General features: G+C 42.1%; 1 protein-coding gene across 15 annotated transcripts in view; it reads left to right on the top strand.

Moving 5' to 3' along the window:
* The window catches only part of NBEA (neurobeachin), a 748,692-nt gene that overhangs the window by 349,878 nt on the left and 381,753 nt on the right, over positions 1-17,061 (top strand). For all 15 annotated transcript variants that reach the window (XM_075919184.1, XM_075919178.1, XM_075919179.1 and 12 more), the window contains one exon: positions 4,976-5,040. In XM_075919184.1, the coding sequence (XP_075775299.1) occupies positions 4,976-5,040 (65 nt within the window). The remainder of the gene's footprint in view (positions 1-4,975; positions 5,041-17,061) is intronic.

Genomic DNA, 17,061 nt, shown 5'->3' with positions numbered 1-17,061 from the left:
TAAATGCCACAAATTCTGCTCCCGTGCAGGACTGGGCAAGAGATCTGAGGGGGATGCCTTCATCATTTGCTGGATGGCTCCCCTACTCTTTCCACCAATTCCTCTTCTTGCCAGGCCGATCAACAAGATCTGATCCAACCAGGCCACCATAATTTTAATGGCCCCCGCGTAGCCAAGACAACTCTGGTTCCCTTACCTACACTACCTATCGATAGATCAACCCATTCCTCTCCCTGCGGTACCGAACCTCTTTACCCAGCACCATGGCAGGACATGCCATCTGAAAGTCAAAACTCTGAAATTCACAGCATGGCTCTCCATGGTTCCAGAATGAAGAAGTTACCTGTTCGGACAGAGTCTAACAGATCCCACTGAACAGTCGATGGCCCTCCATGAGGAGAACCTACCAAAACAAATGGCCACGCTTTCAACAGTGGTACACGACATGCAGTTTATATCCCAATACTGCCCCTATACCTACCGTGCTGGAGTATCTCATGGACCTCAGCAACACAGGTCTCTCCATCAGCTTTATCCCAGTACATCTGGAGGTGGCCATGGCATTCCACAAACCTGTGGATGACTTCTCTCTTTGTGCATCCCATGGTGAAGCGATTTCTCACAGGCCTGCAGAAAACACACCCAAACCTGCGCTCCCCAGAACCTGCCACTGTGGGGCTTGAACTCAGTTCTTGACACGCTCACCTGGCCACTCATCGAGCCACTAGCCACTACATCACCACAATACCTATCCATGAAGGTAGCCTTCTTAGTGGCAATAGCATCAGCAAGATGGGTAGGCGAAATTGCAGCCCCTCATGGCAAACCCACCTTTCACTACCTTTACCAGGGATAAAGTGATACTCAGGTCTCACCCAAAGTTCCTCCCTAAGGTTATATCCAACTTCCACTTAAATGAACCCATTTACTTACCCGCTTATGTTCCTAAACCTCATACCTCCTCCAAGGAGGCCATATTGCACACGTTAGATGCAAAATGAGCGATTGTGTTCTACCTGGATACCAGGGGAACCAGAAGATCAGATAGACTCTTTGTAGCATGGTCTGGACCACATACAGGAACAGCTGTCTCAGCACAGCATCTATTCAAATGGATTGCCAGCTGCATACATACAGCTTATGAACTTCGTGGCAGGCAGCCATCACAGATTATAAGGGCTCACTCCACGTGTACGATGGCCACAACAATGGCCTAACCAACATACCATTAGTGGACATTTGTAGAGCAGCCACATGGTCCTCCCATCACACTTTTGCACAGCATTACACCCTGCAGAAGGGACCAATACCCTCCACATGTGTGGCAGATGCGGTCCTCCTTTCCTCTACATAAATGACTCCAGTGCCCACCACCATCTGGTGGATACTGCTACTGAGTCACCTGAGTGACGCACCCATAGGGACACCACTTGAAGAAGTAGTAGTTACTCACCTAGTGCAGTAATGATGGTTCTTCGAGATGTGTGTCCCTGGGAGTGCTCCACTACCTTACTGTCCTCCCCTCTGCTTGGAGTCTTAGGGGACTTCAGGTGGAAAAGGAACAGATGGGTCTCACGCCACGCGTGCACACAACAAATGGCAGGGGCACGAGATGCTGGGTGTGCAGTGCAAGTGCCACTGCTCACCAAAAATCTCTGATTGGTGGCACGAGGACACACCAAGTCCTGAGTGGAGCATCCACAGGGACACGCATCTCAAAGAACCATCGTTACTGCACAGAGTGAGTAACTTCTTTCCTATCAGATGAGAGTAGGTAGGCCAGTCCGATCTGACTTCTTCAAAGCATCTCAACTGTTCCCAGCTCTTTGCTTGCCCCAAATACATAGAAAATTGTTTGTCCTGTATATTTAAGCATTTTGGAACTGGAGAGTGACTACATTCCATTTCTAATGTGACACTGATTGTTTGCAGCTGAAGAGACTATTTGGAATATTTGTTCATGTTAATAGAATTTGATTTATTAATGGTCATTTAAATTATCTTTAATAGTTATTTTCCATTCTTTCTTAGCAAAAGGAGTTAAAGCTTTGTAGTTCTTCAAGTTTAGGCATTATATGCAGAATTAGATGCATTAAGACGTTCTTGCATCCCAGTGTCTTGTTCCCACTGCATACCTTGGAGTGGGCAAGCAGGAGCAGAAACATGAAGAGGGCTCAAATGGGGTACCACTTGGATTTGTTCTGGGTCCAGTGGTGTTTAACTTCTTTATTAATGACCTGGGTATAAGATTAGCAATTATACTAATCTAATTTGCAGATGAGACATAGGTGGGTGGATGCAGACACTTTGGAAGATAGAGCTAGAATTCAGAGGGGTCTTGATAAAGTGGAGAACTGGACTCCTGGCTGCAAAATGAAATTCAGCATAGACAAATCTACAGTGGTAGTAAAACCAAATGCATAGATACATGAGTCTTCAATGTTGTGCTGTTGAAAACATTCAAATGCAATTTTGGGTTGCATTAATAGAGTCACGGAAGTGACAGTATTGCTCTACTCATTGCTGGTTAGGCCTCAGCGATACTATTGCATCCAGTTTTGGTCACCATTGTATAGAAAAGATGTAGGGAAACTGGAAAGGATCCAGAGGTGAGCCATAGCGATGATCAAAGAGATGAAATGCAAGTCATATGAGCAAAGCAGAAGGAACTGGATATATTTAGTTTGGAAATGAAGAAGTTAAGGGGGGAACATTATAGTGGTCTTCAAATACTTGAAAGACTGCTATATAAATGTAGATGAATCGTTTTTTTCCCACAGAGGGCAGAGCAAGGGGTCAATGGGTTCAAATCTCAAGATAGCAGATTTAAGTGGCATCTCAAGATAGACTTCCTTAACTGTCATGGAAGCTGCTTTGCTGTCTTGGGTAGTTTAGACACAACAAACCCTGCATCTGGATGGGGTTAGACTAGGTGACTACTGTGGTCCCTTCTAACCTTATGGTTCTATGATTATATGACCTTTGATCTTTGAACTAAGAGTTCTTTGGACATTCCCTCCCCCCCCCCCCCCCAAATAGTTAGACATAAAGAATTATGCTTCTTCTGGAACACAGTGTGGTCGAGTTGGTAAGATTTGTTATATTAAAGACCTATGTGAGTATCATTTGTACCAGAAGTGACATTGTGCAACTTCTGTTACTTTATTTGTGACAATAAGTGGATGAAATTTGCCTACTTCCTAAGGCTGAGATGTGAGGTCTTGGCCAGTAAAGAAGACTGAATTAACACCACATATAGAAATGCTGGAACTAAGGGGTTTATCTGTACAAACATTTAGTTTGAAGAGAGCTTGGGTGCACACTAGCCTGCTGCACACTGTGTTTGGGTGGACTTTGCTGCCACATGCACGTTTTCCATGAAGAAAGGGTTTCAAACTTTGGGTCACAGCTTGTAAGGGTAAGCCAGTAGCTGGCCACAAGATGTATTGCTTACTTGCGTGTCTGCAGGCATGGCCACTCCCAGTGTCCACATTACACAATTCCCAGCCAGCGGGTGCTGTGGGAAGTGCTAGCCCAGCCTGCACCCCTTCACTCGGCTCCCATTAGCCAGGAATAGTGGCCACTGGGAGCTGCAAGTGGCTATGCCTCTAGACACTCAAGCTACATCTACACTACACCCCTCTGTTGGCAGAGGGATGTAAATGAAGCACTTCGAAAGTGAGCTTCATTTGCATAATCATCTAATGGCGCTCTTTTGAAAAAGTGCTATTTTGAAATTGAAACTGCGGTCTAGACTGAGGTTTACAGGATCTTTTGGAAAAGTGCCCCGTTTTCAAAAGAACTGTCTCTAGACTGCAGTTTCAATTTCAAAGTATTGTAGAGTCCTGATTATCCGACTTAATTGGAACTGACAGGTGGTTGGATTACTGAAAATGTCGGATGATCGGGACTCTACTAGAGCTGGCGCTGCTTGGTCCCCATCCCTGCCTGGCCCTGGTCCCTTCCCTTCCTGCAGCTCCTGTGCGCGGGCCGGGAGAATGGCCCCTCTCGCTGCCCTGTCACTCTCCTGGCGCTGCTGAGGCTGCTCCTGCCGGCGCTGCTTTGTCCCCGGGTGCTGCAGGGAGGGGACAAAGCGGCACCGTCAGGAGCGGCATCAGCAGCTCCAGGGCGCGGGCTGGGTGAATGGCCTCGCTTGCTGCCCTGTCACTCTCTTGGAGCCACTGATGCCGCTCCTGCTGGCACCGCTTTGTCCCCGGGAGCTGCAGGGTCGGATAAAGCAGAATGTCGGATTACCGAAGGTCAGATAATCCAGACTCTACTGTAGCGCTTTTTCAAAAGAGCTCCATGATTATGCAAATGAAGCAAGGGATATTTAAATCCCGGCTTCATTTGCACTTTCGAAGTGCTTCATTTACATCCTTCTGCCAACAGAGGGATGTAGTCTAGACACACCCTCAGGTAAACAAAGCATCTCATAGCCAGCTACAGGCTTACCCTTTCAAGCCAAGACCCAAAGTTGGAAAACCCCTGCCCTACTGCATTTTAATCTATTCCCATTTCAAAGCAGGCTATATCATAGCACATGTGGGACTTTTTGTTGTATGCAAAACACTGTTTTGACAGTAGGATGAGCTGAGTTGACTAATTTAGAAATGCTTTTTCTCTTGCTCTCTTATCCAAGAGAGTTCATTTGTGTTCTTGATCAAGATTTATGGTATCCTTTTGAACCCATCCATTTGCCGGCATTAGAAACTTGCATGTCTCTAAATTGTTATATAATTTAGCATCGTATTTCAATTTATTGCTATATGATCTGTTCATCTATCACTGATAGAATTTTAGTTATTATGTTACAGAATTAAGAAGGTGCATTTCAAAAGACAAAGCATATGGTGGGCAGACAAGCCCATGCAAAATTTTGATCAGATAATCCTCAGACACTCATCAAGGTCAAATTAGGCTTCCTGTTAAAATCCCTTGCTGCTTTTTAAACATGGTATTTTTTCTCCTTTAGGAATGGCAGAATTCTATTCAGAAGAATGCAGGACTTGCGTTTATTGAGCTCATCAATGAAGGAAGGTAATTAATTTTAAAGCTTTTGGACAAGTAGTCATTTTACATTTCATTCCACTGGGTGATACTACGTTCTCACCAGCTGCTCCAGAAAGACTCGAGAAAAGGCCATTTTAATTAAGATAAACTTATTGTGCAAATACAATGCATAACGAATATTTAATATAACAAGGTACAAAATGTTAAACTCATATTAATTTACTGAAAACACCCTGTGTGCTATGTAAGGATTTGAGGTTTATTTGAGATTTGAGCCACTATCTTACTGAGTAGCAAGGTTGTTTTACACGGAGGATCTAGGGAGCTCAATCTGAAAACCATCTGCCACACCATCTGTTTTAGGAGTATAGTATTCATTATACAGATGCACTTCCTTATACTCATTTCATGAGAAATTATTTTTTTCTAGTCTACTTGGTGCTGTCTAAGACACTACATAAAACACATTGAACATCAAATATATGTAAGCTACCTGGTTTTGCTAGTTAGATACTTCATTAACACTGGAGTAATTTTAATACTACTTTAGTCTGTGTCTTATTTTATCTTTCATTCTTTGCCATCTTTTTCCAGTACTCCATACCAGTCATCTGGCCAATAGCAGTGCACTCTTTGGCTTAGCTGGCAGAAGATATTCCAAGACAGATGTAGCTATCACTTCTATTACCTGTATAACATCTATTGTCCAGAAACTAGAAGCCTTTCAAACCTAAATGTTTTTGGTGCTGATATGTGGTGCTGAGCAAAAAATGTTCATCATAATATATTTGTTGAAGACTTTTTGCCAGTTTTTTTTATAGTTTCATTTATTGGTAGTATGGAATTAACAAAATAGAAACAGCTTTCCTTGTTGAAATGTTGTCTTTATTGAAGGAGCATACATTTTTTTGGCGTAATTCTATGATAAAGTCATACGTGGATCAGTCATATATTCTTATCATATGGTGACTATGAAATACCAAAAATAATACAGCAAGTAGCTTTACAGAAACCAAGGTTACTATACGGTTTATTATTCTTTAATATTTATATTACAATGGTGTACAGTAAATGATCCAGGCAGGATCATTGCCCCATGTCTCTGCATGAGTTTGTAGAACATGTATCACAATGGGGCAGTGATCCTGCCTGAATCATTTACTGAGCACTATTGTAGCTTATCTATTACATAATAATAAGCTATACGATAAACTTGACTTGTAAAATCCTGTCCAAAGTTTGTACTTTGTCTCCCCTTGTTTTAAACATAATCACTTTAGCTGGAAAACGCTCACTTTTTTTTTGTTTACAACAATATCTGTTGATAAAGTTATGCTGCTGAACAAATTTCAAAACTAAATTTTTTTACATTCATATAAAATAACAGTGAAATATCGGTGGATGGTGTATATCCATCTAGCAGTAACCTTTGAAGCAAAAGGAACAGAATTCAAGAACTTGCTCTTTAGGTTTAATCAAATGAATGCCTAACCAAAATATCTGTAGATACATTTTACACATTTTTTCCAAGGGTATGTTTCAAGAATTTATTTATTTATTTATTTATTTATTTATTTTTCTAGGACACTTGTTCTCCACAGTTAGTACATCAGTTTTAATTTACCCTTTTGGGTAGGAAGATAGCAATCCTTTAAGTGGAAATTGTTATAAATATTTATTCTACTTAATAGCTAAACTTGTGAATGTGATTCATCAATCATAGCTAGAGAATGCAATTGTGCAGTTGTCAACAATTAACAAGACATAAACAGTTGATGAATGTGCAACTGAATTAAAGTGTTCCCTAGGACAGCCTGAAATTATAAACTGAATCATTTAAAGGAATCTAACAAAGGATCTTTATAATTAAAACAATGCATGGTTAATGGGATGTAAAATTGCATATAATCACTATGCAATAATAACTGGATTTTAAATTATTAAAGTTCAAAATGAAGACTAAGAATAGTTTAAAAAGTCTGACTTAGAATTTGAATGATCTATTTAATCAACAGTTTCATCAAAATAAACCTTGCCTAACTCATCATTAAAAAATAAAAATACAAGAATTTGTATTTAAAAAAATTCATAATATTTTCATAATTCATTAAAAAAATAAAAATACATCATTTTATTAATTTAGTCTTATTCCTTCAGCTTTTAAAATATAGATGTTATTAAAAGGGTTCTTAAATTTTGATTTCCTGTTTCTTTGTTTTGCATCAATTAATTTGTGCACTGTTGTGATCTTTTTTTAATTAACTTGAAATATAATGAAACACAACTTTTCATTACAATATTACATTTTAACTCCTAAAGTAAAAGTAGATTGCTCACATTCCTATTGCTTGTGTTTTGATAAATAGCATCCTGTTCTTATATATAGTATTTTAGTATATTTGTATTTTTGCTTACACAAGATAGCATTCTTCTATACATGTCTGAATCTCTTCTTTTTCTGTAGTCATGATTTACATGACATTCTGGCACTGTTTTCCAGTTTTAGAACATGAGATTATTACCAAGATAGTCTACAGGTTGCACTCCCTAAAACCAGAATACTCTAGTCTGGAAACTGGACCATGGATGTCCCCAGATTAGAGGACCCCATTAGCCTAGTGGCAGGAAGGCAATCCAGGAGGAGCCGGGCTGAAGCGGCTGGATGGGGGCAGGGGTTGGGGCTGGAGCTGGCAGTAGCCCCCAGCAGACCCCAACAGCCTGTGGCACTGGGGCCAGTTCATGTCAGCCCTAGGCAGCGGAGGATCAGGCTGGCAACAGTCTGTGGAAGTGTGGGCTGGGACCGAAGCCCCAGACAGCCTGCAGAAATAGAGCCAGAGCTTGTGAGCTGCCATGAGGCAGAAGCCCAAGCTCTTGGCAGCCTATGGCAGCTAGACTGGGGCCATGGCTGGCAGTAACCCCATGGGCTGTCACATGGCTGAGACTGGAGCCCAAGACCTTGGCAGCCCCTGGGGCCAGAGCCTGTGACTGCCCTTGGCAGCGTGGGCTGCTGGAGAAACCCAGCAGGCAGCCCGACAGGGGCTGGAGATAGCATCCCCCCTCCCACTTCATCTCCCCAACCCACAACTGGCAGAGTTGCTGGCTGGGGGCTGTGGCAGTGAACCTTCTCTAGTCTGGCAAATTCCCTGGTTGTGGAGTTACTTCCACTCCTGTTGAGATCAGAGCTGTTTGCACACTGGTAATGAGAAGAACTCAGCTGAGACACTGGCTCGAGAAGATGGCTAGGATAGGTAAGTTTAAAAAGATGATTCATACCTTGACTGAATCCTTTCCCGAGGATAAGAGTTGGGAGATGTACAAGACATTGACTTGGCAGGGCATTAGATACAGGTGATCTTTGAGCCTGGTGACACACAGGTGAGAAGTGTTGGCTTTGGACAGTATGCACAGCCTGGTCCTGGAAAAAAATTTGATTTTTTTTCTGTGATGCGAAAGGTATGAACTCAGGTTTCTTAAATGGTAGGTCAATTGCCTGGTGACAGTGAGTCTAGCTTGCCGTGTAACTGTCTCTAGTGAATGAATCACTTTAGACTAAATTTTACAAGCAAGCTGTGGATATATGTTGGTGATATATTTTCAGCCTAATGAGCCTATCATTCTGCCATTTCCCTGTGCTCAGAGTCCCTTTGTGATAAGATTTTTCAGTGTTGAAAGTTCTTTTGATTTCTACTTGGAGCAGACTAACGTCCTTTAAAGGTTTACTAGACTCTCTTTATTTTCATTTGACATCTGCTCATTGGGCTCTATAGTTACAAAAATGATCATGTCTAACTAGCTATCTAATTGCATTTCTTACTACCACACTTGAAAAAACAGTTTGAGAGCTGGCAGTTTTTCAAAGAGAAATTATTACAAAAACCAGCGTAAACTATCCCACTGCATTAAAAAGATAGGAATGTGGTAAGAGACAACCCTGTCATAACCAGGAAATCATGAATGATCTAAAAATCAAAAAGAGTCCTACAAAAAGTGGAAACTAAGTCAAATTACAAAGAATGGATATAAATAAGTAACACAAGTGTGTAGGTACAAAAATAGGCCACACATAAAATGAGATCACACTAGACAGAGATGTAAACAATAACAAAAAATATTTTACAACTACGTTAGAAGCAAGAGGAAGAACAAGGACAGGGTAGGACCATTACTCAGTAGAAGGGGCAAATATCAGAAAGTATGGAAGTGGCAGAGATGCTTTATGACTTTTGGTTTTTACAAAGAATGGTGGAGATTGGACATCTAGTATAGTGAATGCCAATGAAAATGAGGTTGGACCAGAGACTAAAATAGGAAGAGACCAAGTTAAAAGTTATATAGACAAATTAGATATCTTGAAGTCACCATGCCATGATGAGCTGCATCCTAAAATGCTCAAGGAGCTGCCTCAGGATATAGCAGAACCACTAGCAATTATCATTAAAAAGTGAAATATTGGGGAGATTCCAGAAGACTAGAAAAGAGCAAGTGTAGTGCCAATCTATAAAAAGGGGTTTAAGGACAACCTTGGGAATTACAGATCAGTCAGCTTAACTTTTCTACTGGGAAAGATAATAGAGCAAATAATTAAGGAATCTATTTACAAACATCTAGAACCGTGGTCCCCAACACGGTGCCCGCGGGCGCCATGATGCCCGCGGGGGCATTTCAATGCGCCCGCCAGGTGCTCGGGGCTGGCCTGGCCCCGGGCACATGGCGCATGAGCGCTTGCGGGGAGAGCGCGCTTGGCGGGGGGAGCGCCAGGCGTGCGGCACTCGGCGGGAGGCGGCGGGGGGGAGTGCCGGCTCCGGGCGCTCGGCACTCGGCGAGGGGGAGGGGGAGCGCCGGCTCCAGGCGCTCGGCACTCGGCGGGGGCGCCGGCTCCGGGCGAGCGGCCCTTGGAGGGGGCCCCGCCCCCGGGCGCGCAGCTATGGGGGGGCCCCGCCCCCGGGCGCGCGGATGGGGGGGTGCCCCGCCCCCTGGCGCCCGGCGGGCAAATGGCCACGCCCCCTGGCGCCCGACAACCTAAAAAGGTTGGGGACCACTGATCTAGAAGATAATAAGGTGATAAGTAACAAGAAGGATTTATCAGGAATGAATGTTGTCAAACCAATCTGATAGCTTTCTTTAACAGGGTAACATGTCTTGTGCGTAAGGGGGAAGTGGTAGATGTGATGTATCTTGACTTCAGTAAAGCTTTCAGAACTCTCTCTCTTATACCTTCTTATAAACAAACTAGTTAAATAAAACCTAGATAAGGTACTTAAGATGGGTCCCACAGCAATTAGTTCTGAATCCAGTTCTGATCAATTATTTAGGTAATGGCAGAGAGTACACTTATAAAATTTGCAAACAATACTAAATTAGAAGGGGCTGCAAGTGCTTTGGAGGATAGGATTACAATTCAAAATGGTTTGGACAAACTAGAAAAGTTTGTCTGAAGTAAATAGGATGAAATTCAATAAGCACAAGTACAAAGTCTTCTGCTTGGAAAGGAACAGTAAGTTCCAGACGTACAAAATGGGAAATACTGCCTGAGAAGGAGTACAACAGAAAGGGATTTGGTGGTCATGGTAGACCATAAGCTAAATATGAGTCAGCAGGGTGACACTGTTGCAGAAATAGCAAACACCGTTCTAGGATGTAGAATAGTGATTGAAATGTAGCCGTGTTAGTCTGGTGTAGCTGAAACAAAATACAGGACTATGTAGCACTTTAAAGACTAACAAGGATGTGTTAGCAGGAATGTCATAAGCAAGACCCGAGAAGTTGTTCTTCTGCTCTACTCTTCACTAGTTAGGTCCAGTTCTAGGAGCCACACTTCAGGAAAGATGTGGACAAATTGGAGAAAATCCAAAAGAACTTGAACAAAAATTATTAAAGGTTTAGAAAACATAACCTATGAGGGAAGAATGAAAAAAAATGCGTTTTTTAAGTCTAGAAAAGGGAAGACTGAGGGGAGGCATAACTGTTTTCAAGTACATAAAAGATTGTTAGAAGGAGAAGAGAGAGAAATTGTTCTCTTTCACCTCTGAGGATAGAATAAGAAGAAATGGTCTTAAACTGCAGCAATAGCAGTTTAGATTAGACATTAGGGGGAAAACTTCCTCTCAGAGTAGTTAAGCACTGGAAGAAATTGCGTAGGCAGGTTGTGGAGTCTCTATTAGAGATTTTCAGGTTAGACAAACACCTATCAGGGATGGTCTAGAATCCTTAGTTCTGCCATAAGTGCCAGGGACTGGAGTAGATGGCCTTGTGAGGTCCCTTCCAGTCCTATGATTTATATTCTATGATTCTAGTAGGAACTGGCATGCCTTTTTTGTGGGAGGTCATGACATATGCTGCATTTGCTAGCCTTAAAATATGTTCCAATTTATGATGTACATAAGGAAATCACACAACCCTGCCTATAAACTTATGAAGCACTGATGCTAAAGCATCTCAAGACCAATTTGGTTTTGTCTATTGATACCTGGTTTCAAGGTGCTCAAACTCTCCTAGAGTTTTGTTTCCATAGAAGCAGAATAGTGTCTTGGTGATACAAACATGGTAATTTCTCAACTTTAATTTCACATGGTATTATTCATTGAGGCTGCAATGGTGCTGGGGCAATTTCATGCTACAACTTGAGAGTTTGATTATTGTCCTTTCTGGACTGTAAAAGACACCAGAAACTACTGGCCCACTTATAAGCGTTAATATAAGTTTTTCTAGAAGGAAGAGGAGAGGAGGAGGAGGGCACTTTTCCTTCAGTTTTAATTAACTGTTGATGCTCAATCTGTATAACTACTGATAAGCATCCCATCTCCCATTTTCAGTTAGTCACTAAAAAGATTATGTTGGGGGCAACTCCTGGCAGTAACTTTATTCTTAAGACTTTTTGTGAATCTGCTCACAGGTCTACACGTGGCATATAAACTGCATTGCTTGCATTTGTGTATTATCTATGCATGCCTTAATTATGATTTCGTGCTAGCGATGGACAAAAGCAAAATATTTTTGCTGATGTCTTTTGATCTGTTGGCAGGCTTTCATGCTGTTCTGAATGTAATTTTATTTTTTTCTATTTGTGGACAATCTCAGGACCCTGCTGTGATGCTTTCTGGGGCAACCCAGACTTGTGAAGTACCTCACTGCTGCTTCCCCTTAGCGTGAGGGAGCCTTAGAATCATAGAATCATAGAATAATAGGACTGGAAGGGACCTCAAGAGGTCATCGAGTCCAGCCCCCCACCCTCAAGGCAGGACCAAGCTCCGTCTACACCATCCCTGACAGATGTCTATCTAACCTGTTCTTAAATATCTCCAGAGAGGGAGATTCCACCACCTCCCTTGGCAATTTATTCCAATATTTGACCACCCTGACAGTTAGGAATTTTTTCCTAATGTCCAATCTAAACCTCCCCTGCTGCACTTTAAGCCCATTACTCCTTGTCCTGTCCTCAGAAACCAAGAGGAACAAATTTTCTCCTTCCTCCTTGTGACACCCTTTTAGATATTTGAAAACCGCTATCATGTCCCCCCTTAATCTTCTTTTTTCCAAACTAAACAAGCCCAGTTCATGAAGCCTGGCTTCATAGGTCATGTTCTCTAAACCTTTAATCATTCTTGTCGCTCTTCTCTGTACCCTTTCCAATTTCTCCACATCTTTCTTGAAATGTGGCGCCCAGAACTGGACACAGTACTCCAGCTGAGGCCTAACTAGTGCAGAGTAGAGCGGCAGAATGACTTCACGAGTTTTGCTTACAACACACCTGTTGATACAACCTAGAATCATATTTGCTTTTTTTGCAACAGCATCACACTGTTGACTCATATTCAACTTGTGGTCCACTATGACCCCTAGATCCCTTTCCGCCATGCTCCTTCCTAGACAGTCGCTTCCCATCTTGTATGTATGGAACTGATTGTTCCTTCCTATGTGGAGCACTTTGCATTTCTCTTTATTAAACCTCATCCTGTTTACCTCTGACCATTTCTCTAACTTGCTAAGGTCATTTTGAATTATGTCCCTATCCTCCAAAGAAGTTGCAACCCCACCCAGTTTGGTATCATCTGCAAACTTAATAAGCGTACTCTCTATCCCAATATCTACATCATTGATGAAGATATTGAACAGTACGGGTCCCAAAACAGACCCTTGAAGAACTCCACTTGTTATCCCTTTCCAGCAGGATTTAGAACCGTTAACAACAACTCTCTGACTACGGTTATCCAGCCAATTATGCACCCACCTTATCGTGGCCCTATCTAAGTTATATTTGCCTAGTTTATCAATAAGAATATCATGCGAGACCATATCAAATGCCTTACTAAAGTCTAGGTATATGACATCCACAGCTTCTCCCTTATCCACAAGGCTCGTTATCTTATCAAAGAAAGCAATCAGATTAGTTTGGCATGACTTGTTCTTCACAAACCCATGCTGGCTATTCCCTATCACTTTATTACCTTCCAAGTGTTTGCATATGATTTCCTTAATTACCTGCTCCATTATCTTCCCTGGGACAGACGTTAAACTGACCGGTCTGTAGTTTCCTGGGTTGTTCTTATTCCCCTTTTTATAGATGGGCACAATATTTGCCCTTTTCCAGTCTTCTGGAATCTCCCCTGTCTGCCATGATTTTTCAAAGATCATAGCTAAAGGCTCAGATACCTCCTCTATCAGCTCCTTGAGTATCCTGGGATGCATTTCATCAGGACCTGGTGACTTGCTGACATCTAACTTTCCTAAGTGATTTTTAACTTGTTCTTTGTGTATCCTATCTTCTAAACTTACCCTCTCTCTGCTTGTATTCACTACGTTAGGCACACCTCCAGACTTCTCGGTGAAGACCGAAACAAAGAAGTCATTGAGCATCTCCGCCATTTCCAAGTTCCCTGTTACTGCTTCTCCCTCCTCACTAAGGGTACGTCTAGACTACAGGCTTCTGTCGACAGAAGTTTTGTTGACAGATACTGTCGACAAAACTTCTGTCGACAAAGAGCGTCTAGACTACATTGAGTTCTGTTGACAAAGCAAGCTGCTTTGTCGACATGGTAGTGTAGACGCAAAGGACAGTTTACATGCAATAACACCTTCTGTCGACAGAAACTCTGTCGACAGAAGGCGTTATGCCTCGTAAAATGAGGTTTACCAGCGTCAACAAAACTGCTGAGTTCTGTCGACGTTATGTCGACAGAACTCAGCGGTAGTGTGGACGCAGGTATAGTTTTGCCGACAAAAGTCCACTTTTGTCGACAAAACCCTGTAGTCTAGACACACCCTAAGCAGTGGGCCTACCCTGTCCTTGGTCTTCCTCTTGCTTTTAATGTATTTATAAAAGGTCTTCTTGTTTCCCTTTATGCCTGTAGCTAGTTTGATCTTATTTTGTGCCTTTGCCTTTCTAATCTTGCCCCTGCATTCCCGTGTTGCTTGCCTATATTCATCCTTTGTTAGTTGTCCTAGTTTCCATTTTTTATATGACTCCTTTTTTATTTTGAGATCATGCAAGATCTCCTTGTTAAGCCAAGCTGGTCTTTTGCCATATTTTCTATCTTTCCTACACAGCGGAATTGTTTGCTTTTGGGCCCTTGTCTGTCCCTGCCTCATTCCACCGGCCACAGACAGCACAAGCACTCACCTCTAGGCCTCACAGTGTCAGTGTCGCAGTGAGAGGTGCACTCCAACACATGTGCCCTCTGATCTTCTCACTGTAGTGTCTAATCCCTGTTTCACTGGACATTCTCAGCATTCACTAATCTGCTGTTTTCACAGATTCAGTTTCCTACCTGTTTACCACCTCAGGTCACCACTCTCCTTAACTTACAACTCTTAGATTTGTTTATGGTTAAATAAAGTGTATTTAACAAATAATAGAGATTCAAATAGTAGCAAATAGAAATATTGGAAACAAATGGTGATATGTAAAATAAAACAATACACATTTTAGAGCCTTGTCTTAATTAACCAGATCCTCTCCTGTCAAATAGGGTAGGGCATTGCTCATCAAAATACTTGCAATGGTTTACAGCTACTCTAGCTGTGACTCTTCTGTCATGAGACAAATACACTGTCAGTTTGCTTTCTAGGTGAAATAGCCAGTGTATCTCTTTGCACTCCAAGATTCTTCACAAACTGGAAACCGCCTGCTGTAAATATCACAGTCACTTAGTTGGCACATGATTCAGTATGGAAATAGGCATGCACGGTGAGGTATGTAATACATTAATGACCAGGGATGAAGATAGGTGTTCGTTACCTCCTGCTTAAAAGGAACAGCTCTGAGGTATGACACCATCTGTTGACTTTCCTTAACACTAAGACCTTTAGAACCATAATTTTCAGTATAGATACATAACTTCTTAAATATCCATACAAACATTTCATACTGATTATGATGACTAGTTGGCAACAAGCTCTCAGTACAGACTTAACAAACAAACTCACCCTAAAACTTTTCCTTTTCCAACCACTTAATGGAGATTCCCTATCTCCTAGAACTGGAAGGGACCTTGAAAGGTCATTGAGTCCAGTCCCCTGCCTTCACAGCAGGACCAACTACCATCCCTGACAAAATTTTGCCCCAAATCCCTAAATGGCCTCTGCAAGGATTGAACTCACAAGCCTGGGTTTAGCAGGCCAATGCTCAAACTACTGAGCAACCCCTCCCCCCAGAAAAAAAATCCTTCAAGCTAGGGCAGTTCTTCAATCTATGGTATTTGGGTCCCTTTCTTGGAAGTACCCTAGCCAAAGACAAAGATCTCCTGTTGTTTTAAAGATTCCCACTTTTGCATGGGAAGTTACCTGGCCAGCCCCTACCAGTTAGGGAGGTCATGTGACTTCCTAAGACCAACTGCTGCTAAGACTTAAGGACAAAAAGCTCTTTGCCTAATGTCTAGGCAATAATATGTAATCTCAGCATTGGAAAACCCTTGATGGCTTTCCTTTGCACATTTAAAACCATAAAGCATTCTATGTCTACTTTTACACATAAGAATGACACCTACACCAAAATAAGATAAACCGATCCAGCAGATTATGACATGAAGATTGATAGGTTACATGAGACAATTTGTCCAAAGCACCTTTGTGTTAGGCATATCTGTGTCCTCAAGTCCATTTTCTAAAGATGACCTACCCCAACTTGTTCAATAACACTCTGCAGTCCTGGGGGAGACACCACAGCTCTGGCTACCAAAGAGCTATGAAAAGTCTGGAGTTGTGGGGGGCAATTACTCCCAGTGTTCCATAACAAATGATGCACATGAAAAGAATCCCATACACTTTCACCTCTCTTGTTCAAGTCCTACATGAGGCTGTTAGTTTGGTTAGTGTGGCGTTAAGTGCTGCTGAATATTTAATATGATGAGGACATACCGTGCCTCATGTCCTTCACATCTGACTCATCTAGAACAACTGAATGAAATCCACAGTGTCAGCATGAGTATGGGATTGGATAAAAGCTAGAGAACTGGTTTAATTCAGGCAAGATAGTAATAATGTTGTTGCTGACACTTCTTTGTTGAATGGAAGCATATTTTGGGCTTAATAGGCCAGTTTCCTTTTGAAGCAGAAATAAGTGACATAAACTATTTAAACTATTTATTTCATCTATTAACAGTACAAAGTTCTGTTTCTATGAATAGAGATAGTAACAATGTTCAAATACAGTTCTGTTTTGCAGAAATCCCTGGTAAAGTACTGCTCACCTGTTCCTTAAAAGAGTTACTTGAGCCTCTTTCCATCTCCAGGGCTATGTCTACACTCGCAGTTTCTTGCGCGAGTTATACGCAAATGAGGCTAAGCGTGGAATATTGCCGAGCCTCATTTGCATACCTAATGAGCCACCGTTTTTTCAGAAGAGGCTCTTGCGCAAGAAGGCGTATCTACACTGCCCCTTCTTGTGCAATAAAAACCCTCTTGCGCAATGCCGTTCTTCCTAAAAAGTAATAGGCATAACAGCATTGCACAAGAGGGTTTTTCTTGCGCAAGAAGGGGCAGTGTAGACGCTCCTTCTTGCGCAAGAGCCTCTTCTGAAAGAAATGGTGGCTCGTTAGGTATGCAAATGAGGCT

Source organism: Pelodiscus sinensis, chromosome 1 (genome assembly GCF_049634645.1).
Source record: "Pelodiscus sinensis isolate JC-2024 chromosome 1, ASM4963464v1, whole genome shotgun sequence".
Classification (NCBI taxonomy): domain Eukaryota; kingdom Metazoa; phylum Chordata; order Testudines; family Trionychidae; genus Pelodiscus; species Pelodiscus sinensis.
The sequence above is the reverse complement of the archived record's forward strand: the minus strand, read 5'-3'. Positions and strand labels throughout refer to the sequence as shown.